Raw genomic sequence first — 24,535 nt, 5'->3', positions numbered from 1 at the left:
CCTGAATTCTATAACCAATGATGCAAGTTTAAAACTGCCAAGAAGAGAAAGATAGTAAAAGTTCCTTTGAAAGACGTTATACATGTTTTAGTTACAGACATCAGGAGCTATGAAGCTTGGAATTTTCATGTTGTCAGAGCTAAACTTCTGAATTTACTCCAGGGCACCTAATTTCTACTGTAAAAGGAAAGCTAGGATAAAACAAGAGAAAAAAATCAATCCACAGCAAATCAGACCGTACTTCATCATCCTTTCACTCTCTCTCCAGACACATCTCATTCCCCACCACCAGGGCTTACTATGTGTTCGACCCAAAACAAAGAAAAATGTTTAAACAAAAAATGCCGAACTCAATAAAGAGTACACTCTAGAACCAAGGGCTACATACCCTTGAAACACTCAAGTAACACTGCATCCTGTGAGTGAAGTTCCACAGAATGGCACACAAAGCTAAAAGATGATGGTCCCCATAACTTACAGCATGCCCCAGTTTTCCAGGTGGTATTTTTCCATTCTGATTGTAACTACAAATAAGAAACTCCTAGGTGGGATAGGTATTATTGTTCTCTTTTACAGATGAAAAAAGTGTAAGGCTCAGACAGATTAAAAGTCTTATGAATTTAAGCACTCAGCAAGTGATGAAGTCAAAATATAACACAGAATTTCTTCTAATTTCAGGATTTGTGCTTCTTACACCAAAAAACTTTCTACTTCATACAATGTATAATTCATAGCATGCAGATCCCCAATATTAGTAGTTGAATGAAATCAACATTCAGAAGTTATATAAGTAATTGGACTTGTGACCTACCCATATACTACCATCATACTCACTAAAAAGATATGAGACCCATTTTTCGATTGTGTGCAAAGTCTACCCAGAGGACTATCCACAGCTTTAATCAACATTCACACAATCTCCAATTCCTATCAAACTGGTTAGGCGGCTGTACTTGGTGGAGCTAAGAATTACTCATATCATCTGACCAACCCCTGCTTCTTGAGTCATTCTGAATTCAGAGGAGCTGTTTTCTTTATTTCACCCTTAAGCACAGGATCTGTTAAAACCTGAATTTAGCATTAGCCCGTTCAACACTGAAGATAAAGAAAGCACAGCTGTAATCTAAGATTTTAAAAAAATCTAAGGTTTTCTTCTGGTGAAGAAAAAAAAAAATCACACAAACCACTTTTGAAAATGTTGAGAAAATTTTCTCATTTAAAATACAGCCTCTACACAAATAAAACGATGAGTAAGAAAGCCATAAACATGGGTTCTATGGTGTTCTGTGCAATTCATTCAATACCACACGACCACGAAGTGAACTTCCCTGAATTGAAGTCAGATCTAAAATCGCTGCAAAGTCTTCCCATCGGACATTCATACCTACTGTGCAAACCAAGCTACAGTGAGCACAACTCTTTGCTAGGCTCCACCCAATCTAAAGTGAATTTAACATTCTGCTTTCAAGTAATCTTTTAATTCCTCTCCATTACATAAAAACAGTGGACTACTATGCGCCAGGTATGTGTCTTCTAGCATAACAGTGAACTCATCATTGCTTTTTAATTAAAACTTAATTTGCGATTACTTGGAAATCAAAACATTTTATTTTCATATTTCGTAAACCACTTCCTTCATTTCCTTTGCTCAAATCTTATTCTAGTACTTCCAGCATCTCCAACTCAGTAAAATTTTATGCCACTCCCTACAGCTAGAACAATCTCCCTCTTTATGTAGAGAATGCACCCTCTTTTCATAGGCATCCTGCATGAAACCATACATTAATGAGGCGGAAAGAAGGTTTGGGCTCCTTATTTTGTATAGCAAACAACCAATAACAAAAATTAAATTCCAAAAATCCCCAACCAGAACATAAAAATTAAACATTGTGAAAGCATTTAAAAATATTCTCTATGTTCTCTTCTCTTGAGATGGTCAACTGATTAAATGTCTAAGTACTTTCTTTGAACAAGAAAATCAGAGAGGTGGGAACTTAATACTAACTTGGGCAACTCACCAACAGAAAAATAAAGCACACATGTGCCACAAGAACTACACCACCACCTAATTTTATTCTGATATCAGTAATTACAGCACAAAACCAGCATGCTTGTTGGCACTACCAAGCCTTCTGCCTCTTATGAAACATCACTGATTGTTTCATGAAAAGCAGTTTTGGATGACCTTACTCCCACTCTAGAGAAATGGTACAATCTTCATCAATTTTGACTTCGCTGTTTTTCTCCCTAAAACAAATATAAAAGTGGTTAAACAAAGGCCAGTTGATCTACCAACTGAAAAGGGGTGTTAAAATTCCTCACCACAAGGTGACTTCTTCTATGTTAGGGAGACTGAAGAGAAATGACAATTAAGTGTAACGAGTGATCCTTGATTGGATTCTATATTAAAAATAACAGTGCAGCTACATAAGGCATTATTAGGGTGACTTGGGCAATTTGAATATGAACTGTACTTTAGGTGTTAATACCAATGCTGTATTTTTCAGGTGATAGCAGTCTTGTGGCTATATAAAAAAAAAAAATGCCCTTGTTAAGGAGACAGAATAATTAAGACTTAAAAGTAATTTCTGATGTCTTTTCTTGAAATGTACAACTATACAACTATTCAATTTGCAGGCCAAATTTGAACAATCTCAACTTCTGTTCAATCTAAAAAATTTAATAGTATAAAATAAAAAACTAGGAAGTTCTAATTCTTTCCCCAAGATATATAAAGAGGATGGAAATGTGGTTCAGCATTACATAATGTAGCCACCCACTCCAGAAACAGAAATGAGCGCCTAGCAACAGGAAAGGGTCATCTCAGGAGAGTGCTGATTGCTCATTGGAGCATTCTAAACACAGATGCTTTTCCATCCTTATCACTTCCAGTCCCTGCTAAACACATGCTGGTTACCTTGGATTCCAGTGCAATCTAATAAAACCTCCCTCCTATGACAATCAATAACTGCCATCAAAGTAGCCTCTACCTTTAGTTTATATTTTTTGGGGAGGAAAAAAGGCAAAATAAATGTTGAAACACTAAGAAAAACATGCAATTTATGTACAGAATAGTCTCTGCATTCGCCTGCAATGATCATGTTTCTTTTAAGACATGAAATGTTAGTGTTATTTTTCTGACCCCCTCACCCAACCACCATCCGCCACCACCCACATGTTTTAGCAGGAAGGCACAAATATCCGACTCTTAATAACGAGGTTCTGCATGAGTGTGCCTAATATTACTTATGCTTGTGGATAGTTATGGTAGGAGGCTTTTATCTTCTTCAAACGTATAACCATTCTATTTTAGATTAAATTTGAACAATCTCCATTTCCTAGTCAATCTTAGTATTAAAGTACAAATAAAGAGACCGGAAGCTCTACTTCTTTTCTCAAAGATATACCTATAAAGGGAATGAAAGTATGGTTCAGCATTACAGAATGCTGTTACCACTCCAGAAAGAGAAGCGAGAGCACCTTTTTCTAGGTTTCTCAGCCATTTGATGTGTCCTTCCCCTCCTCTTTGATATACAGTCCCTTGTCCGTTTTCCTTTGCATATTTTGAATGTGAACCATTTGTTGCCTTCATATGTTGTATTTTCTCCCACTCTGCCTTCTTTTTCACTCTGAATGGAATCTTTTGATGAAAAGAAGTACTTAATTTTAGTCTTAATTTTAGTTTCAATTTATCATCACCATTCTTCTCATTCATTACTAATGCTTATTGTGCCGTTTAAGATTATTTTTCCTTATTTTAAAGTCATAATGACATTTTTTCTGTATTATCTTCTAGAAGCCTTATTGTTTTACTTTTTATCTGCAATCAGACTGGAATTAGTATTTTCGTGTACGGTCTGAGTTAGGGGGTAAGATTATACGGATATATGGATATCCAGTTGGCACAGGATCATTATTGTAAGTAACAACCTCTCCTCATGTAGTGCCACCTTTCTCATAAAACAAGTATCCATATATGGATGGGCCTCTTACTAGACCCTATGCTCTTTTTTTTTTTTTTGGAAATAGAATATTTAAAATACATATTTAATAACCTGAACAATACAAATTTCTATACCCCTACTCATATTATCCATAGAAATTTCACAATATTTAGTCATAAGTTGAATAAAACAAAAATTATTAAGTTCCCCCAAAATGGAAATTACAGAGAATTTCTCTAATCATACTACATTTAAAACTATAAAGAAATTGCAAATGTAGAAATAAAAATTACCCAGTGACATGAAAATTTATTAAATTATTTTGTAATTCTTGGACGATAGAAGTAATCAAAATTCAATTACCAAATAATTTCTTTCTTCTTTTTTTGTGTGAGTGGAGGGTCTTGCCTTCATTTTTTCTTATAATTAGCTTCAGGTGTACAAAACAACATAGTGATTAGACATTTACACACCTCACAAAGTGATCACCCCAACAAGTCTATCACCCATCTGTACTACACTCTTTCATTGGTTTATTTGTCTATCCTTGTCCCAATACCACACTGTCTTAATTACTGCAGCTTTGTAATAAATCTTGCTATCTGATGAACTCATCCCATTATTAATATCTAATTAAGTATGTCATCCCACTATTTTTAATCTTTCTCTTTCAAGATTGTTTTAGCTATTCTTGGTTCTTTGCATTTCCGTATACATTTTAGAAATTAACTTGTCAATTCTCTTCTTTAGGTATACTCACTTTCCAGGAGAACATACCGAGTTTCACCTCTGAATATCCACAGGCAATCTGTCAAATAATCCTCTGCATTACATATTTAAAGTAATTCCAGAATTTGACAACTGCTACTAACCTGGTAACAAATGTTACCTTCACCACCCATCTCTTATTGGTTTATTAAAAAGTAGCCTCCTAACAGGTCTCCAAGCTTTCACCCTTGCGCCTGTACAGTGCATTTTCCATGGTAGAGAGATCTTTTAAAACAAAATCTGCTAATGTCACTCTTCTGCTAAAAACCCACCTCACTCAGAATAAATTCCAATGTCCTTAACAATGGCCTACATGTCTGGCCACACTATTGCTCTTCCCCAGCCACACTGATCTCTTGCATTGAGCAGAGCCCCGCCTTGGGGTTTGTACTTGGTTGGATCCCTTCCTGGGAAGCTGTTCCCAATTTTTGCATGATCAATGCCCTCACCTCCTTCAAGTCTTTGCTCAAAAGTCATCTTCTCACTGAGGCCTTCCCTAACTACCATATTCAAACTTGCAAGTCACTCCCCAGACTAAATAAAAACTGTATTCCAAACAAGATGCTTTATTTTTTAACAGAAATACAACATGGTAAAGTATGATCCATGATAACCACAAGTAATTTAAAAAGTCAAGTTTCGTTTTTTTCAAATAGCCAATTCTGTCTTCCTTGCATTTGTTAAAAATAAGACAGCTGTGGAGATTAGTCTAACACATGAGAACTGCCGCGGATCGGCAGATGATAACCCTTCTGCTGGTCATTCATCCCTCAGTTTTGTTTTTTTAATTTTTAATATGTGGAGAAAGGACTAGGTAAATCAAATGGTCTTTGCATGAGTGACATTTAACTACACATACAAAGATAATTGGGAAGTTTTCTCAAAATCTTAAGATATTAGAGTATTTTTTTTTCCATAGCAGGTTTACCAAATGTTACCTTCTAAATTTACTATGTGATATTTGATTCACATTAGAGGACAAACATTATATACATGCAAATTATAAAGTCTAAGAAAGTATGTGAACCCAATATCCAAATTAAAATGAGAACGTTACCAATAACATCTACCTATGTGCTCCTTCCCTATCTAAAGTGCTCTACCACCCTTCTTCGTTAAAACACCTTGCAGTTGCTGTTGTTCAAGTTTATCATTCCTTTCCCTCTCTAAACCTGTTTTTCCTCTCGTTTGTCATCACACGAAATGGTGATGCCTCCCACTCAAGTAACACAACCCAGACATCTGAAATTCCTTTCTGCTCCTCACATCCAAACACCAAGTTTTGTAATGTTCCCCCCTTAAATCTCTCTCATATCTGTCCCCATGTCCCAAACATTTACCTCAGCCTTAATTCTGACCTTCGTATTTTTCAGGGGGATTCTCTGTCCTTATCACTTTTCCTTGGTCTCCTGTTTAAAATCTTTCAAGTGTTTTTCCTTGCTTTATGAATAAACAACTCCTCAGGGTATAATATATGGTTAGACCTAACTCTTCTGACTTCTCTAAGCTCATTTCTTGCATCTCTGTGCTCCAATGATACTGAACCACTTGCTGTTTCCCAAGAGTCATTTCATTTTGTTTCTACGCCTTGGCATATTTTTTCCCCTGATTGGGGCCTCGTCTCAAAAAGAATAACTTCAAAGAGGGAGCTCAAAGGCTTTTTCTTTTTAGATTTCCTGGCCTCCCTAGGTGCGGAACCCCTCCTCTCTGTTCTCACAGCATCTTGCTCATACTTGACATGACACCACTAGCAGTGTGACTTTGGGCAAGTCATTAGCCTTTCTGTGCCTGTTTGCTTTTCTGTAAAATGAAATAATAGTGACTACCTTGTTTTGAGCATTAAATAAGTTAGGCCATGTAACAATGCCAGGCACGTGACAGGCAGTCCGTAAGTATTAGCTAATATTGTTGTCCCACAGTATTGTATCCATCTGCTGTCTGTGTGTTGGGTGTTCTGTCTGTGTGTCGGGACAAAAACTATACCAAGTTGAGCTCTGCATTCCCAAGGCGTAGAACACTCTCTGATACATAGTAGGTGATCAATAAATATTTGCAGAAAGAATAGAATAAAAAATAAACTTTTTACAAGAAAGGCAGGACTGAATCTTTTGTACACATAATATAATATGTAAATATAGCCTAAGCTGAGGCCAGAAAATGAGAAAGTGACAAAAGAAATTGACAAAAGGGCTAGTCAACCTGATGGCTCTATGATTTTCTTTTACATCCTTTATAAAATGCAATGGCCATTTAGGATTAGAAAATTATGACAGCAGTATAACGTTTTTTTTTTTGGTAGGTTAAGTGTAATCATCACTTAATTAACCATATGTATCAGCAATTTGAATTCTCAATTTGACACACAATGATACCTTTTTACCATAATTTATTAAATCATGAAGTCAAAAAAGTAGTAATGGAAGTCAAATTTCCTTCAGTAGCAGAAATCTCAATGTCAACATACATATAAAAATGTCTATATTTCCCAATGTTATATTCATTTGGATTGATGGCTGTTTTCATCATTCTCATTCATCATGATTTTATGGAGAGCATTTACTTTCAACTTGTTTAAAAGGTATTTGCTTCATTAAAAAAAATTCTTTTCACAGAATGTTTTGTTATTGGTTGATGGCCAAAGATTTACCTTTTATTTATTTCCCCTTTTATTTATTTATTTGCATCCATAGCAACACACTGAACTATACTTTAAATACATCTTTCCTCAGGGAAGGGACATAAAAGAGAAGTTGGACAAATTCCAACCATTTCTTTTTAAATCACATACGTACATATCATCTACAGAGAAACAAGATTCCAAAAAATGAACACTCCTCCGAGTACTGTTTGCTAGAAATAGTATTGTAATAAATCATGTGTGCCCAGACTTGTCACTCCGAAAAAAAGTGACTTTTAGAAAATACATTTCTTCCTCTTCACCCAAATGTTTAAACCTGGTAAGATTTTTTTCCTAAGAAATTTTCTCTTTACAATCAAAGCAACCTTTGCAGTAAGCTAAGAGTTAGCTACTTTTACCAGTGTGAGTCATGATTATCTAAGAACTGACAAATTTCCTATTTTCCTCTTCCCTTAGAATCAGTTTTACTTTCTTATTGACCAAATACAGGCAACTTAACAATATCATTCTAGAACTTGAGTCAGTTTATGAGAAAAAGAAAAAATTCAGTTACTTAAAGATGACACATGCAAATTTTGTTATTCCACCATCAAATTTAAGACTTTAGTTCTAAGTACTAGAAAAAAACTTGAATTCACCAGCATCCTTCTAATGTGTGAAATAGCTTTAAAAATAATTCTAAACAATAAAAGCTTGCCATGTGATCATAACATTAGAAAAATTAGAGAAAGTCAGTGCCTTTTTTCATGTATAACAGAATCGTGAGATATGTTTTTTTTGTTTGTTTTTTTTGTAAGTCACAAAGTTTTGGGGTGGTTTGTTATGCAGCAGATGACTGAATGCAGCACAAAACTCCAGCTGGCCTTGGTGGCAGTGAACACTGAATCCTGAGGGAATGCAAGTCAGGGGCTAAGCAACACTGTCTGATGAGTAGCTGGGGAGAACTGATGGGCAAAATAAAGCATAGAGGAAGATGGCATCAATGGCACAGGAAGAGCTGGAGTGAGAGGACTGCAGGTAGTGGCTCTGACTGTACTTGGAGCGTCCTGTACTCTCGAATGCACACAGAGAGACAGACGTGAGGAGCTGAGGTCTGACCTCAATTAGACAGGATTAGTAACCAGAGTCAAACTGTTCAAGTGATTTTACTGAAGGTCCACAGGTTGTTGCCTAGAGAATATTAACATACACCTTACATATACCTTACATTACATATACCAAACAAAACTAATAAATTTCATAAGCCTATTTTTCCTCATCTTTCATTTCATGATAATTCTAATATTTTTTTTTCAAAATGAATGAAGTACTATTTTATTCTGTATTTATAACAGACATAATATCAAATAGTTTCTTTCTTTAATCTTCTTGCTCACTTGACTAACCTGTCCTCTATTTAGCTATTGTTTAGGGTAGCCCCCTTCAGTAAATATTATACCTAGACATCTAACAACTTTTAATGAAAGGATTGCAGCTCTTAAATACTCATTAGTGCCTTGCTGTAATGCAAATGGACTGTTTTAAGGAACAAGGATGGATAATCTGCTCCTGCATAGGCCACATAGGTAGGTATAAAAGACATTCACATAGAATATTGCATTTATGCCCCTCAGTAACTTCTGTGAGTTAATCAAGAGCAGAATTGTCCCCATTTGAGGGATGAAGTCAGGCCATAGAATTACTAAGAAGAAATGACATCACTTGTCCTGACTCAATAAGGTAATGGTGATGTGAGGTGGCATTTTATGAAACTAAATTCTGTAAATTAGAAAAAATCAGACATGAAAATACTGGTGCTTTTACCTTATGCACAAAAATTGAAATATATATGAATCCAAAAAGTTGTAATTTCTTAAAAATAATTTCACAGCTGGCCAAGGAAGAAACTGAATACTGTTTTTATGCTGCTGCCACAGGACAGTGCCGCTTTAGCTGAAAAAAGGAAATGTCTATCCTTTGTTGAGATATCTTTATTATTAGGTCTTGATGATTTAAACTTCATGTAAAAATGCTACCAGCTGAACTTTAAATAACAAACGAGGCATTCAATTCCTTTCCCAGTATAATTGGAGAGTTTATTAGCCTTAAAAAAATCTTTTTTGTAATAGAATAAATATGTTAGAATAAAGACCATCAACTCATATACTGTTAGATGGTTGTACTTCTCTAGTTAATAAATACAGCTTATTTGGGTTAAATGCTACCATTTTGTTTTTGTTATACGTAATACAGAATACAGGGAAATCTGTTTTGCTTTTTACAATGTCTCACTTTCACCTGACTGTTTAAGAACAATGAATTCTACTTAGTAAGAAAACTGTAGGGTTCTATGGCAAATCTAGAATCATTTGAATCACTAGAAAAGAGGCAATTGCAGGCCTTTCCCTAAATAAACTTTACGAAGTTAAGGTCATAAGATAACACATATGTTTGCTAGACTTAGTTCACTTGCTAGCTGGAATACAAAATGCATTTCCAAGTTCAATTTCATGAAATACTTATAGAGAATGTTGTAATAAAATCCAGAAATTCCTTCCACTACATTCCTTTCCTTTAATACTTCTGTAATTCAATCTAAAAAGGCCAATCAAGTTTGTCTGGAAAGATTACTTCTTTATAGACTACTAATGTTGCTTATTGCTAAGCTTCAGGAATTTTCTAGGTACTCAAATTTAATATCAAATCACTGAAAACCAAAAGAAGGATATTTTACAATTTTTGCTTCCTTGTTTTAAAAGATAACAATATTTGGCAGCTCAATTCTGTCATAGTTTTCCGACACTCAAAAACAAACAAACAGAAAACATCACCAGGTTTTCTGAAAAAAACAAAATAAAAATCAGGTTTTCTAACAAAAAAATAAAAAAATAAATCACCAGGTTTTCTATCTCATAACCTCTAGTGCAGGGGTGTCCAAACGTTTTTCAACGGCTTTCACCAAGGGCCATATGCGGTAAAATACACAAACAGCCGGGCCACTCACTCGAGGTGAAGTATGTATTGCCTCACCTGGTTTATTTAAGTAAACTAAATATATTTTTGGAATTTGCTGCGGGCCAATTAACAATGGATCGCGGGGCTGCAGTTTGGACACCCCTAATCTAGTGCAATGGTTTCAAACCTGGTTGTGCATTCTCCTGGGGAGTTTTTAAAAATAAGGATGCCCAGATCCCAGATCAGATCAATTAAGTCAGAATCTTTGGGACTGGGGTCTAGGAAAGGTGTTTTAAAAGCTTTTAAATACAGTGTAGTACGTTGTGAGCTCTTATTCTAAATGAAAAATCCAAACCATCTCTATGAAAAGATACTCTTAATTCATCATGTGTTTAGTTATAGTGAAAATAATTTTATTAGGATCTTTAAGAGGTGAAAGTTACCACTCTATCAACCATACTTCTCAAATTTAACAGTAGCATCAATTTTCAACATTTAGAAAGCAATATAGACTGCTTTTCTGGTTCAAAGCTGTAATTTTAAAGTACCTCATCATACAAAACTCCCCTTTAAAGAGTGAATAAAGTTAGGAAATCTGTCCGTTTGTTGGGAAGTTTTAGGATTAGTTTGAAGGATTAAATGTTCACAAAACATAAGACTCTGATAAAACAATAATAAAACAAGAATCTGCCAGGAGTAAAAGGAACAAATGGTCACTGATTTCAGAGCCCATTTCTAAGCTACCATTCTTTTGTTTGTTTCTTTTTCTCACACTAGAAATCTCTACAGTAAGAGCTGCAAGTCTAGTAGCTAATGTCTCAAAACCATGTCCCTTAGGTGCTGCGAGGCTCTGAATGTCCCTCTCAACTGACCAAGTAAGAATGGTACATGGAATGACAGAGAGCAAGGGACAGCCTAACAGGCCAAACAAATCCTGGCCATCAGTGGGTGACAGATGTCTTAGCCAGATCACCCCCACAGCAATGCTGACCACATGGAAAATACACAACTCTTTAATATTTTCCATTTTTCTCCTCTTGTGTAAAATGATGCTCCGCATGCATAAGGAATCAGAGCTACATGAATGCTAATATTAGATGTTATCTCTGGTCCATTGTAGGTCCAGACCAATCCCAGATTCTAGGACTAATGCCACTTCCTTTGCAACAGTGGGGAATTCCTCTGAAACACATAACCTAAAAGTTAAATTATTCTTATTTAGGTATTAGGGAATTTCAAGCAATGTAACATTTTTGACCAGCTAAACTATCAAAATGGACAAGCAACATCATTAAGAATACAAAGCAGAAGTTGTTAAGAATATTATTCTATATTTCAACATCAATGTCAATCTCTTAGATCTGTCTTAATTTGGAAGTAGTCATAGTGAAGGCATATTAAATTACATACATTTATTAGACACTGAATTACTTTTTATAGAAATATCCCACATATCAAATGGATAGAGAAGAAAAATACTGTCATCTGAAAATAAGTGGGAAAAAAGGAGAAAGCTTGTAAGTGGACATCTACGTACCTACTTCTAAAATCATGAAAATCCTTTGGGTGAATAAGGTACTGGACATTCTTCATTGGACTCATTTGAGAAAAACGAGAGGGACAAGCCTGCTTGGTGAAAAAGAAGGGACAAGCTTTGAGAAAAAGAATGGACAAGCCTAGCCTGCCTGGTGATTTCACAGAAGTTCTGGCCTTCTGTTCACATACTCTTCACGACAGGTGCAGCCCCTTCCCTCCACCCCCTCCATCTGGGGCCTGGCTAAGCACTAAAACTGGCCTCTACAGCAGCAAGAAGCATATGGGCTGAGCCTGGACAGCATCTCCTTTTGTTGGTATCTGCTCCCTATTGTCTCAGCCTGTCCCTTTAGTTGCTGTGGAAATCTTGGTCTTAACTCACTGTTAAGTGTTAAGCATTTTTAAAATGTAACAGTTCATATAAAGAAAATATGACACATGCTTCTAAGTTAGGAAGCATAATGAAGTGAATCAGTCATCCAACTTCAAAGTAGAATACCACCAATACCACTCTTTCAGGGTCCTTTCTTCTGCCAGGGTACTCCCTCAGTTCTAACACCTATCCTAAAATTGGTGTTTATCATTCTCTTTTCTCTTTTGAAAAAGATTTGCCATATATGTATATATCTCTAAATTACATATTATTTAGTTTTACCTATGCTGGATCCTTTAAAGTGGAATCATACTAAATGCAATCACATCCGGCTCATTTAAAAAAAAAAAACACGCTGCAATTTTCCTAACATTTTTATGTATATGTTGATGCTTTTAAGTGGCATCTCATTCACGTTACTGGTATATAATATTTCATTACGTAAATATACCAACATTTATTTACCCATTCCCCTCTACATGTAAATTAGTATTGTTGGTAGGTTTTTGTTTTAAGAACTTTATCCTATAAACATCCTTGCAAATGTCTCCTGGTGCAAGTGCCAAATTCTACCTAGCTGTGGTTTGCTGGGTTATTGGGTATGTGAATGGTAACTATAAGTCAGGCCCTAACTATAAATTAGGACCAAACTGGTTTCCAAAGCAGTTGTGTGCTCTTACTCTCCTACTGGCATAAAAAAACGAAAAAAATCCTGTTGCTCTCACTCATCTTTGTCAACAATTGGTATTTTCAGACTTAAGTTTTGCAATCTAGAAAGTGTGAGGTAGAATTTCAATGTAGTCTTAATTTACATTTTCCTGAAAAACTAATGAGTTTTGTGTTCTCTCTTTAGTTGTCTAGTTGCCATTGGTTTCCTCTTCTAGGAAATGCTTGGATCATTTGTCCTTTCTTTCTTTTAGATTGTCTATTTTTAAAAATCGATTTTAAAGAATTCTTTTTATCTTTTATCATCCCTTGTTAGTTATATATATTACAAAACTCTGCATTCTTTTACCCTCATTTGGCCATAGTTCTAGTGCTGGCTTCCTCCATCACACCCTCAAGGTATTCCTCAAGCTATCGAGGAATAGAGAAAAACAGCAATATGGGTTTTTAAATAGTTTTTTAAATTCTATAGCCTGAAAAGGATATTTAAAATAATTAGGTATTTTCATATAGAGTGGCAAAGATAAAATTATTGTCAGGGATGGTGAATGTAGGAGAAATGGACATTGAACTACCACTGTTGAGAATGCAAAGTAAATCTTCCCAGGGGTGGTGATACCTGAGTGTACACATTTGACAAAACTCACTGAAAGTATTTTATGTAAATTATGTAAATTCTATCTCAATAAAGCTGATTTAAAACGTAAAAAAAGAAGTGCAAATTATAACACAGGTTTATAACACATTTGTTAAGGTTTAGAGCTAGACAGTCACTTAGCAGTGCCATGTAGCAAGCTATGTGACCACCTTGGCTGGCCAAGTTATTTCACATCTCTAAGACTTGCATTTGTCAATGGCAAAATGGGGATAATGACAGAACCTATATTATTAGGGCTGTTGTGAGACATAAACAAATCAGTTTGAAAGTGCTTAGACTAATGGTTGATGAATGAACATCAGATGTATGTTTAGGTTATTTATCCTTTCCTCTATGATTTATTGTATGGTCTGAAAAATTCTTCCTTACCAAATCATAATCATTATGATAGTCTCTTATACTTTCTTCTAAAAATTTAAATGTTTTAGTTTTCATATTTAGGCAGGTAATCCACTTACCATTTTTTTTTTTTTTTGAGTTTGCTGGGAAGAATGTCATTTCATTATTTTTTTCCCAAGAGATAACCAACTTGTCACAACACTATTAAATTATCCACTGGTTCTGAATACGGCTTCCACTGGTTTTGAATATATATATATATACACACATGTGTATATACCATATATACCTAGATTAGTTTCTGGATTTTTTTTTTAAGTTTCTGGATTCTTGATTGTGTTCCATTAAGTCTATTGTCAAGCACTGCACTAATACTACATTGTCTTAATTATTACAACATTATAATAAATCTTGGCATGTAATAAGGCAAGTCTTCCTTCCTTGTTCTCTGCCACTGTCTTATTGATTCCTAAGCTTTTGTTCTTTCCTATGAACTACAGATAATCAGTCTATCAGGTTCCTTGAAAGCAAAAACAACAAAAATTGTGTTGGAATTTCACTGAATTTATAGATCTATTTGGGAAAAATTGATAATCAATTAACATTAATCCATTAACATTAATCATTTATTAAGATCTTTTATTTTTCAATCATGATTTATACCCTTATAGTTTTTATTCCCAGTTTTACAGTTTGTCTCTTAACAGAAGAATATAATGTTTACATTTATTTTCTTTACTGATATATTTCAACCCGTTTCTATTTCTATCATCATTTTTGTCTATTTGTCCCTCACCTCCTGCCCCTATAATTTATATCCCTCTAACCTCCTTTTTTCTCTGTTGGTTTAGAAACTACAAATTATATTTATAATCTTTTAAATTATTATATCTCTGCACATGACTGAGACCATGCCATTCTCTCCTCACCTTTATTAAGAGTAAAGGGAAAAAGAGTAAAACTAGACAAAAAAAGCAAAGAAAGTATAAAAGAGGAGACAAAAGGGACAGTGATGACATACTTTGAAGTGGGAGACCAGAACTGAATTCTTCAAAGGAAGAAAGTGAATATTTTCCTTTCTCATACAGTTCCTTCTCTCATCACATGCTTCAAGTACATCTGGGCAGTGCTATTTTTAGGTTACAGGTTATATTGTTTTCAGCATTTCCTGTATATTTGTCTGTCGTTCAAGGTAATCAAGGTCTCCCTTTATAACTATTACTCTTAAAATGATTTAGCATCTATTTTTACTGACCTTAGCTTTAGTGCGATTGGTCAGTGTCCCCATTTGAAAACAAAGACCAGGTACAAAGCAGTGAAGAACTGATCACGGCAATAATGACAACCGTTAGGGAAATAGCACCAAGTTTGTCTTCTCCTCTTCCCATACCTGCACTTAAGTCAACATTCCACAGTGCCCACTGCTCATTGTTCCTGAGGGCGTCTAAAGTGGTAAACAAGAGAAAGAAGTCAGTTTATCCACTTTACAGTTCTGGTGAAAGTGCATTCCAAATTTTGGGAGCCCTAAAGAGTGATGATTAAAGTTTGATGATGAAAGTGTCACATTATTAGAATCTTTAGCATATAATTTATTCAGTGCTGTATATATTCATGCTCTTTTCAAAATGCCAAATAATGCCATTTATTAATCACTGCTGATATTTACATAATACAAGGTTAATGCATTCATTTATTTAAATATCTGAATTTTATTAAATACAAAACACTTCACAGTAATTTGTCTATGATTCTCCATAGGGGATATACAAGTAATACAGTCAAGATCTTCAAGCAGGGTTCTACTCTCCCTTTTATGCCTCCAGGATGGAGAACACGCTGCTCTCATGAGGCTCAGTCTCAATGTTGAACCACTCTAGGTATTAGAAAGTTTTCCCTTATATATTGAATAAAATGGTCTTTCCTAAACATCTACCTATTGGTCTAGCCTTGCATTTCACAATGAGATAGAAAAATCTGTAGCTCTTATGCCATATAATCAAATTATATTATGGCAGCTATTTGTTAGACTTCTTTCTCATTTTCTAATCCAAATCCCTAAAACTGTTCCTTGGCATATACTAGTTTTCCTTAGGATATGTCATAGAGATTATTGTTACAGGTTCAATGGTGTCCGCCCAAGAAAAGATATGTTGGAGACTAACCACCACTACCTCAGAATGTGACCTTATTTGGAGAAAGGATCTTTACAAAGGTAATCAGGTTAAAATGAGGTAATTATGGTGGGCCCTAATCCAGTATAACATGTATCCTTACAGAGACAAGCGCAAAGGAGGAATACCAACTGAAGACGATAGCAGAGATTAGGGTGAGAAATCTACTAGCCAAGGAATGCAAAGATTGCCAGCAAACCATCAGAATCGAGGAGAGTCACATTCTCCCTCACAGCCCACAGAAATAACCAACCCTGTCTACACTTTCATCTTGGATTTCTAGTCTCCAGAACTGTGAGACAATACCTTTCTGTTGTTTAAGCCGCCCAGTTTGTGGTACTTTGTTATAGCAGCCCTAACAAACACTAATATATTTCTCAGAAATGTGACATGATAAAAGATTAAAGAAATTTTCCATACCAGAATGCTTGGTTTTATTTATGTGAGAATAATTCTTTCCTAAAATAGACATATCATTACTTGAAAATATTAATGCTCTCAGCAATAACATATTTGAATACACCCTGAAATTATGTTTTGAATTGTCTAGTACAAATCTATTATGTTTAGATTTTCCCCATGACTTTCACTTTCATGATTGCCTTGGTAGCTCTGCTTTTGCAGAGCTGACGACACTGTTAATAGTAAAGAAAGCAACACAATGGTAACCTTTGGCTATGTATTCAAATTCTAATAATCCTAAAAACTTCTAGTATCAGGAAATTGTATTCGTCAACCACATTTCATTTATAAATTTAGAAAATAAGGAATATAAGAGCTGATGTGCAGAATATGTGATTACAAAGATTATTTCCAAAGTGTACTCTATCAGCAATTTTCATCAATTTGGGGAAATTCTCTATAGATACTAAAATGGAACTTAATTTTGAAATAGAAAAAAATGACAGATTGGTCAGCAGCAGTATTTTATATAGAAAACTCCGTGAGAGATATTCTGAGACATACATTTCCAAATATCATTATAGCTTATAATTTCTCCTCAAAGTATATAGAAGCAACAGACATTAAACTAAGCCACTTTCAGATGGGGATGCTGAGCAGAACGTATTTTGCAGGGGATCACTCCAACAGAACTTTCCGCAATGATGGAAATGTTCTATTGCTGTGCTGCCAAAAGTAAGTAGCCACTAAGTGTGCATGGCTATTGAACATTTGAAATATGGCTCGTGTGACTGAGGAACTGAATTTTAAATTCAATTAAATTACATTTAATTTATGTAATTTATGTAATTTACATTTACATAGCTACAGGTAACTGTTGGCTACCATATTGAGCACAGCTCAGGCTCATTCCTTCCCACATGTTTTTCTTCCCTTTTCACTTAATACAGTTCTCAACCAGTGGCAATTCTGTCCACTAGGTGACATATGGCAATATGTGGAGACATTTTTGGCAGTCATAACTGGAGGGTGCTACTGGCATCTTGTGAGGAGAAACCAGGGGTGCTGCTAAACATCCTATAACGCACAGGGCTGTTCCCCCACAAGAAAGAATTATCTGGTCCAAAATGTCAATACTGCTAGGCTATGAAACCTGTACATGTTTAAAGGATCTTCAAATGAAATTAAAAATATCATTATGAATGGCTGTATAATATTCTAACAGTAGCTAGTCTGCTGCTTACTTAAAATAATCGTTAGCTACTGTCCAATAATTCCATTTTTATGACTAATATTTTCTCTGCCCACAGTATCTTAGTGAGTATGACGTCTGGCCCGATTTTCAGTCATAGTGGCCTTTTAAAGTTAACATGATTGCAGCTGGTAAATTTACTTCAGTAAGAAGTAAGCTTAAACCTTTAACAAACAGTTTTGTAAACATGAAGACATTTATAATGGAATAATTTGTACCTTTAACCTTTAACCTCAAAAAATGTATGAAAGGGGTAGTTTAATGCAAATATATAATCAATGACATAAAAATAAGCTCATGTTCTGCTAAGAGAGACTCAACAGTAATCTTTTTCTATGTGACAATCAAAGCAGTAATGTCATTTTTATTTTGAGATACTTAAATTACCCATTTATACCATCATTATTGTAATATACCATTTATTTGAACATTTAAATCTATAGTGAAAGTAGAGGATATAAAAATCTTCATACTAAAAGGGTTAAAAAAAATCCAGTAGTAAAAGCAATAGCTATTATACCAGCAGTAACAATAAATGAACAAAAGCAAATTGTTTCTGAAAAGAAGGCTGATAAAGGAATCTTGTTGGAAGTTCTGGCCTATGCAATGAAAACAAGACCCAGTAGTTTAGGATGTGTTTTCTATTTTAACAAAGAAAACAGAAAAGATGACCTCTTGTAGAGCATTCACAACAAATTATATTCTTAAGATTTAACTTTTTTAATTTCCTTGAAAACATCATTGCTCCTATGTACCTTATTTCTCATCATCTAATAGCAATTTCAGTATACTATTCTTAGACACAACTCATGAACATTTTAGCTGTATACATGATGGATCTCAACAAAACTGGTAAATAAAGATAAAATCTCTCCTAACCTAACTAAAAGAAAAAGTTTTAGCTATCATTGAGGTTTTAAAACTACTTAAAAATACTTCAAGCACATATAAAGGAAGCAATATATCACTTATAAATTGTGACGACCCTCAAACTTCTATGAGGACTTAAAAAATACTCAAGATGTTTTTCATTAATCTTATCATAATCTTAACTAACACACACACAAAGAAAGGGTAGAAGCAGGATGCAGTCATAACAATACATTAAAGAGACGATGCTGGCTTGGAGTAGAGTAATATAAGTGAAGGTGATGAGAAGTGGGTAGATCCTGTGTATATTTTGAAAGTAGAAGCAACAAGATTTGCTGTAGGATTCAATGTACGGAATGAGAGAAAAAGTGGAATCCAGTATGATCTCAAGGTTTTTGGCCTGAGCTACTGAAAGGATTAAGCTGTCACTGAGCTGAGGCAGGCTGCTGGAGGAGCCAGATGGGGAAGGAAATTCAGGAGCACAGTTTTGGATATCTTAAGTTCGAGATGGCTGTCAGATGTTTCCAAGTAGAATTAAGTAGGCAGCTGAAAATATATATGATTATTAGTTCAGGAGAGAGGTTTGGGTTGGAGATGTAAATCCTCATAGGAGTGTAGATAGAAAAAAGATGGAAGAACTGAGCACTGGGCAAACATACTTTAAGAGGTCAGAACATGCGGGGAATATGGCAAGGGAGACTGAGAATGGAGTAGCCAGTGAGTTATGGAGGGGTTGGGGGGGTGCGGGGAAGGCAAGATTTCTTACAAACCAAATGTAGGAAGTACTTCTAGGAGAGAGTGAGCATCTTTATCAGAGGTTCCTGGTAAGTCAGATGAGGACCAATTTGGCCATGTGGAGGTCGCTGTTGACCTAGAAAAGGGTAATTTCAATGGAGGATGGTTGGTGGCAAAGCTTAAATGGTATGGGTTCAACTGTGATCCAAAGGAGAGGATATGGAGAAAGTGTATACAGACTGTTCTTTTGTGAAGTTTTTGCTTTTAAAGAGTTGGAGAGAAATGGGGTAAAAAGATAAAAATTATTAGTAGGATGAGTTATTCTGGTTGTTGCTTTTTAAGATGGGAGGAATTAACAGCATGTTTACATGCTGACAAGATCTGGCAGAGAGGGAAAATAGATCACACTGGAAAGAAGGGGGTAAATTGCTGGAGTATGTTTTTTAAGGTATGTGATTTAGACACTAAAGATACCTATTAAATGTAATTTAAAAGGATCAATTAAAGAAAGAGGATTGAGGTTTTACTAGCACAGCCAGATAATAAAATTACTGTGAAACAAAAATAAAAATGTATTACTAAAGGTAAAAGGGAAATACTGACATATGGATTTAAACAGGAAGACTCCAAATTCATCCAATTGTAAATGAGAAAGTGATATTTATCAAATACCTGGAGTAATTACTATTTTATATTGAGAATTGAAAAAGAAAACATAACGTAAAAATGAACATGTTGAACTGCATTAAAACTATAAATTATAAACTAAAGATAAAATATCTAAAGATAATTGCAATTACATTGAGAAATATATTTACATCAAATATTACAATATCAATTTCTGTATTATATAAGGCAGTCAATCAAGTAACCAAGAGATAAATGGGCAAAGTACATACAGACTATTTGCACAATAGAAGATATAGATAATAAACATTAGGAAATATATTAAACCTTGCTTGCTAATAAGAACTCAAATGGAAAAGAAAACAATGATATCCATTATACATCTTAGGAAAATAAAAACAAAGCAAAACAAAACAAAAACACACCAAATTTGGCTACACTGTGATAAAGACAGTACATATACATTACTGGTAGCAATGTGAAATATTAATATCCTTTTGGAAAGCAATTTGGCAATTCATATCAAGTCATAAAAATATTCATAGTCTTTGACATAGATAGACTCCTCTTGGGTATTTATCCTAAGAAAATACTTAAAAAGTATATAACTCCGAAGGCTCCAGGTTAGATTCCCACATGGGCCAGTGGGCTCTCAACCACAAGGTTGCCAGTTCAACTCCTCAAGTCCCCCAAGGGATGGTGGGCTGCGCGCCTTGCAACTAGCAACTGGACTTGGAGCTGAGCTGCGCCCTCCACAACTAAGATTGAAAGAACAACTTAACTTGGAAAAAAGTCCTGGAAGTACACAAATTAAGAAGTAAATGAATGGCCATAAAAATTATGAATACTGGCCTTATCAAATAGAAGATATAAAATAAGATTTCAGAGCAACACAGAAGGTGCTTACAATATAATAATAAAAAATAGTAGAAAACATTTTTTACCCTACTCTAATTACAACTGTCACCTACATACAGAGAAACTGAAAGACAAATGTAAACTGAAAATAGTATTATCCAGTATGCTGGGAGAATAGGGGAATATATTTTTCCTTTTCTTGATAACAATTACTAACACTTATTGAATACTTAACAGATGCATGACGCTGACTGTGGACATTATTTATATGAACGCATTTAATCCAATGGGGTAGTAGGTAATAGCCAATAAATGGTGGAGCTGATATTTTAATTCAGGCAATCTGTCTTTAGTCCTGATATTAACCATTACACTGCATTATATACATAAATTAAGAAAAGTTAGAGAAATGGGATTGCCCTCAATCTGTAAGAATCGTATTTCAAAAGGTATGGATTATCTAGTGTGAATGTAATGTCATTTGGTAATCTCAGATTACTAACCCTAATAATTGCTAACTAACCTTTCAATCTTAGTAATAAAGTTAAAGTAAGTTGATTTCAAACGGGCTGGAAATAATGAAAAATCCTCTCATACCATCACAGAATGCTAAAGCTGTGCAAGAGTTTAGAGATCACCACGATCAGATTCTCTACAAAGAAACTGAGGTCTATAATCAGTTAAGAGGCTGATTCAAGGTCATTCAGCTGGTTAATATACCATAACCAAAACTAGTTCTAAATTCCAGGTTTCCCAATGAGAGTACAGTGATGTTTCTTTCTTGACCATCTTACTCCGCTCTCCCTTAAAGAAATAAAAAAAGTAAAAAAATAAATCTATCTATACATCTGTTTTAAGTGTACAATAAATGCTAGGTACCAAATTTGGTGTGTTTCAGTTAACTAATTTAATCTTTACAATAGTTTTAAGGAGGTAAGCATTATAACCATTTCAAGGTGAGGAAATTGAAGCTCAGATGGATTTAGTATATTGCCCAGGACCACACAGCTACTAACTGGCATCCAGATCTGATTCTAAAGCCAGTTCTCTTCCCTGAAATGGTCTGCCACAAGGTCTGGGGAGCAAGTGCTCATGTACAGAGGGAGCTCTGGTTATAGACGTTCTTTGTGTTCTCTGTACATGCCACCAGAGGTTCAGGTTGAGAGAACTGTCTGATTTTCCTTCAGGTTCAGGACTAGCTTGGCTAGTCCAGTGAGTTAGAAAGAATGTAAGTAAATTCTATCCCCTGGTGTAAAAAAAATTTCCAAGTTTATGTAGATCATGGGATTGATCTTTTGTGTCCTTATAGTATGATCAAAGGAATAGAAAACATTCAGTACAAAGAGATAAGAGATACTGAGGAGCAAAGGGGCAAAATGTGATGATGCTTCTACTACCTGACAATTGTGCTTTCCGATATGCAAACAGTTTGATGACTCATGAAATACGATTCCTGATACTTGATAAATACGTTTCCATGACCTTTTCTCCCTCACATTTTTGCTCCCTTTCTTTTGCCTCATACGAATTTCTGTAGGTTCTAGCATTGCAGGTTATATAACTTCTCTCCATTTAAAAGGGAGACCACTAAGTGGTCTGTCATTAGTGTCTCTCTATGTACAACAATCTCATACAAGGGAGAGAATCTTCCAAAGCAAAGCCATTGTGGTCTAATAAAATTTATCCCTTCTTCCTGAAATTCTTTGAAAATACAGTGTTTCCCCGAAAATAAGGTAAGACTTAGCCGGACAATCAGATCTAATGCGTCTTTTGGAGCAAAAATTAATACAAGACCCGGTCTTATATAAGACCCGGTCTTATTTTACTATAAGATTTTTACTATATTAATTTTTGCTCCAAAGGACGCATTAGATCTGATTGTCCGGCTAGGTCTTATTTTCAGGGAAACAGGGTAAGCCCCTGCCTATCTTTCTCTCTCCCCAGTCTGTCAATCCTCTGTAACTAATCTGGGCTTTCCCTTTTCTGTGCTTTGGCTCACAGTAATGCCTTTATCTGGAATCCTTTCCTTTTTCATCTTTGGCTGTCTAAATTCAGTCTGTCCTTTAATGCTCATGTCTAATGTAATCCCTCTTGCTTCTTCTGATTCTCCAACCAGATGTAATCTCTTCCTTGTCTAACCCCTGTAGCACTGGGTGTAACTCTTACTTCACATTCTGATTTGTATTGCAGGTATAGTGTACTTAAACTGTCAGTTCCATTAAGATCAACTAAGTCTGTTACTAACCTTTGTTATAGGTAACACATAGAAAAGACATTCATATTCATAGTCACTGATCACTAACAAAAATCTGATTTGAGTAATGCAAACAAAATCAATGTGTATCACAATTTTCCATCAGTTAAAGAACTAGTCAAAAGAACCCAAAGAATTAAAAAAACACAAATTAACAGCTTCTTAATGGGGCACTTGATTTGCTAGGTGCAGACACAATTGATAAACATCTACTAGGTCATAAAAGGTATGCCTGTATTATGTAAATAAGACTCAAACAGAGGCCCCAAATGGCTAAAAAGAATCTGAATACATCTGTGGTATGCTTTTATTTCTTGAGTTTCAGTTTTGTACAGATGAACACAGGAAACTCTGAAGCTTTAAAACTAGAAACTGTACTGAGGAAGGACAAACTGCATCAGGACCATCAAGGGACAAATTCTGACAATGCTATTGCCAATCAGGTTGAACAGGGGCTCCTAAGCTATTGATTCACTGCCAAACAAAACAAACTCAAAACTCACAAAAAAATGTAGCTTTCTCCCTAGTGAGAAACAAAATTAAGTATCTTGTAATGTTAGTGTTTCCACATTCTAGAGCCAACCGGAGAAGCCCGCGCCTTACAAAAAGCATTTCATACAGATACCGAGATAATACACTCCTACAGAGATCATGAATAATGAATTTGGGCCCCTCGCTGCAACTACATCATTATCGTTTACTTTGTGACTTTGTTGTTTTTGAGAAGAAGGGGGTTACATGGAAAGGAGGGGAAGAAAAAAAAGTTTAAATTATGGCAAAATACCTTTACGAGGTAAACACCACAACTCAATTAATTTTTTTTTAATGTATCTGTAGCAATTGTTGGTAAGAGCACAAGGAAATGAACACATAGTGTGAACAAAGGTCTGACAGGCACCTGCAGCCTCTCAATCCCTTAGCAAGTATTTCCGCCAAATTCGGGATTTGGGCGAGCAGGCGGGTGTCACCATTCAATAACGTGCTCCTTTCTTCGGGAAACTGGAAATCACGGGGCCACCGGGACCCTTCCCAGGGATCTGAGCTGGGAGCGGTCTCGGGTTTTTTAGGCAAATCTCTCCTCCTACCACACGTGACCGAATGGCAATCAGCCGCGCGAGAGACACCGCAACGCACGAGCCGCGGGACACAAAGCCTCGGCGCCGCCGCCGCATCCTCGGGAGGACAGCGGAGCGTCCCGCGCTCAGCGTCTGCGGAGCCTGCGCAGGGCGCCGCCGCCGGACGGACGCGTCGCTCCGGGGCCCACAGGGCGGTGCCGCGCAGCGCAGCGCGGGGAGAGGGAGCGGGGAGCGCGCGCCGCCTGCCCACCCAGCGTCGCGGGAGCCGGGCCGCCGAGCCGCACGCAGTCCGGCCGCAGCCGCCAGACCCTCGTCCGCCGCAGGGAGCCCCGCAGCGACATGGACGAGGGTGAGGAGGCCGAGGGCCCCCAGCCCCCCGGCAGGCCCGAGGTCGGGCCAGCCCCCTCCTGCCCAGGTCCGGGCCTTGCCTTCCCTTC

The 24,535-nt window shown here is 35.9% G+C and overlaps 2 protein-coding genes across 7 annotated transcripts in view; one reads left to right on the top strand and one right to left on the bottom strand.

Moving 5' to 3' along the window:
* The window catches only part of REEP3 (receptor accessory protein 3), a 78,225-nt gene that overhangs the window by 53,411 nt on the left and 279 nt on the right, over positions 1-24,535 (bottom strand). The window lies entirely within an intron of this gene.
* Positions 24,117-24,535, top strand: part of JMJD1C (jumonji domain containing 1C) — a 267,004-nt gene continuing 266,585 nt past the window's right edge. For 3 of the 6 annotated variants that reach the window (XM_081074653.1, XM_081074652.1, XM_081074645.1), the window contains exon 1: positions 24,117-24,447. In XM_081074653.1, the coding sequence (XP_080930779.1) occupies positions 24,121-24,447 (327 nt within the window). In that variant the 5' untranslated portion in view covers positions 24,117-24,120. The remainder of the gene's footprint in view (positions 24,448-24,535) is intronic. The other 3 variants (XM_081074651.1, XM_081074659.1, XM_081074656.1) reach the window with 3 other exon arrangements.

The sequence above is a fragment of the Rhinolophus hipposideros genome, assembly GCF_964194185.1.
Source record: "Rhinolophus hipposideros genome assembly, chromosome: 15".
In the NCBI taxonomy this organism is placed as follows: Eukaryota; Metazoa; Chordata; class Mammalia; order Chiroptera; family Rhinolophidae; genus Rhinolophus; species Rhinolophus hipposideros.
This window is presented reverse-complemented; position numbering and strand designations above follow the sequence as displayed.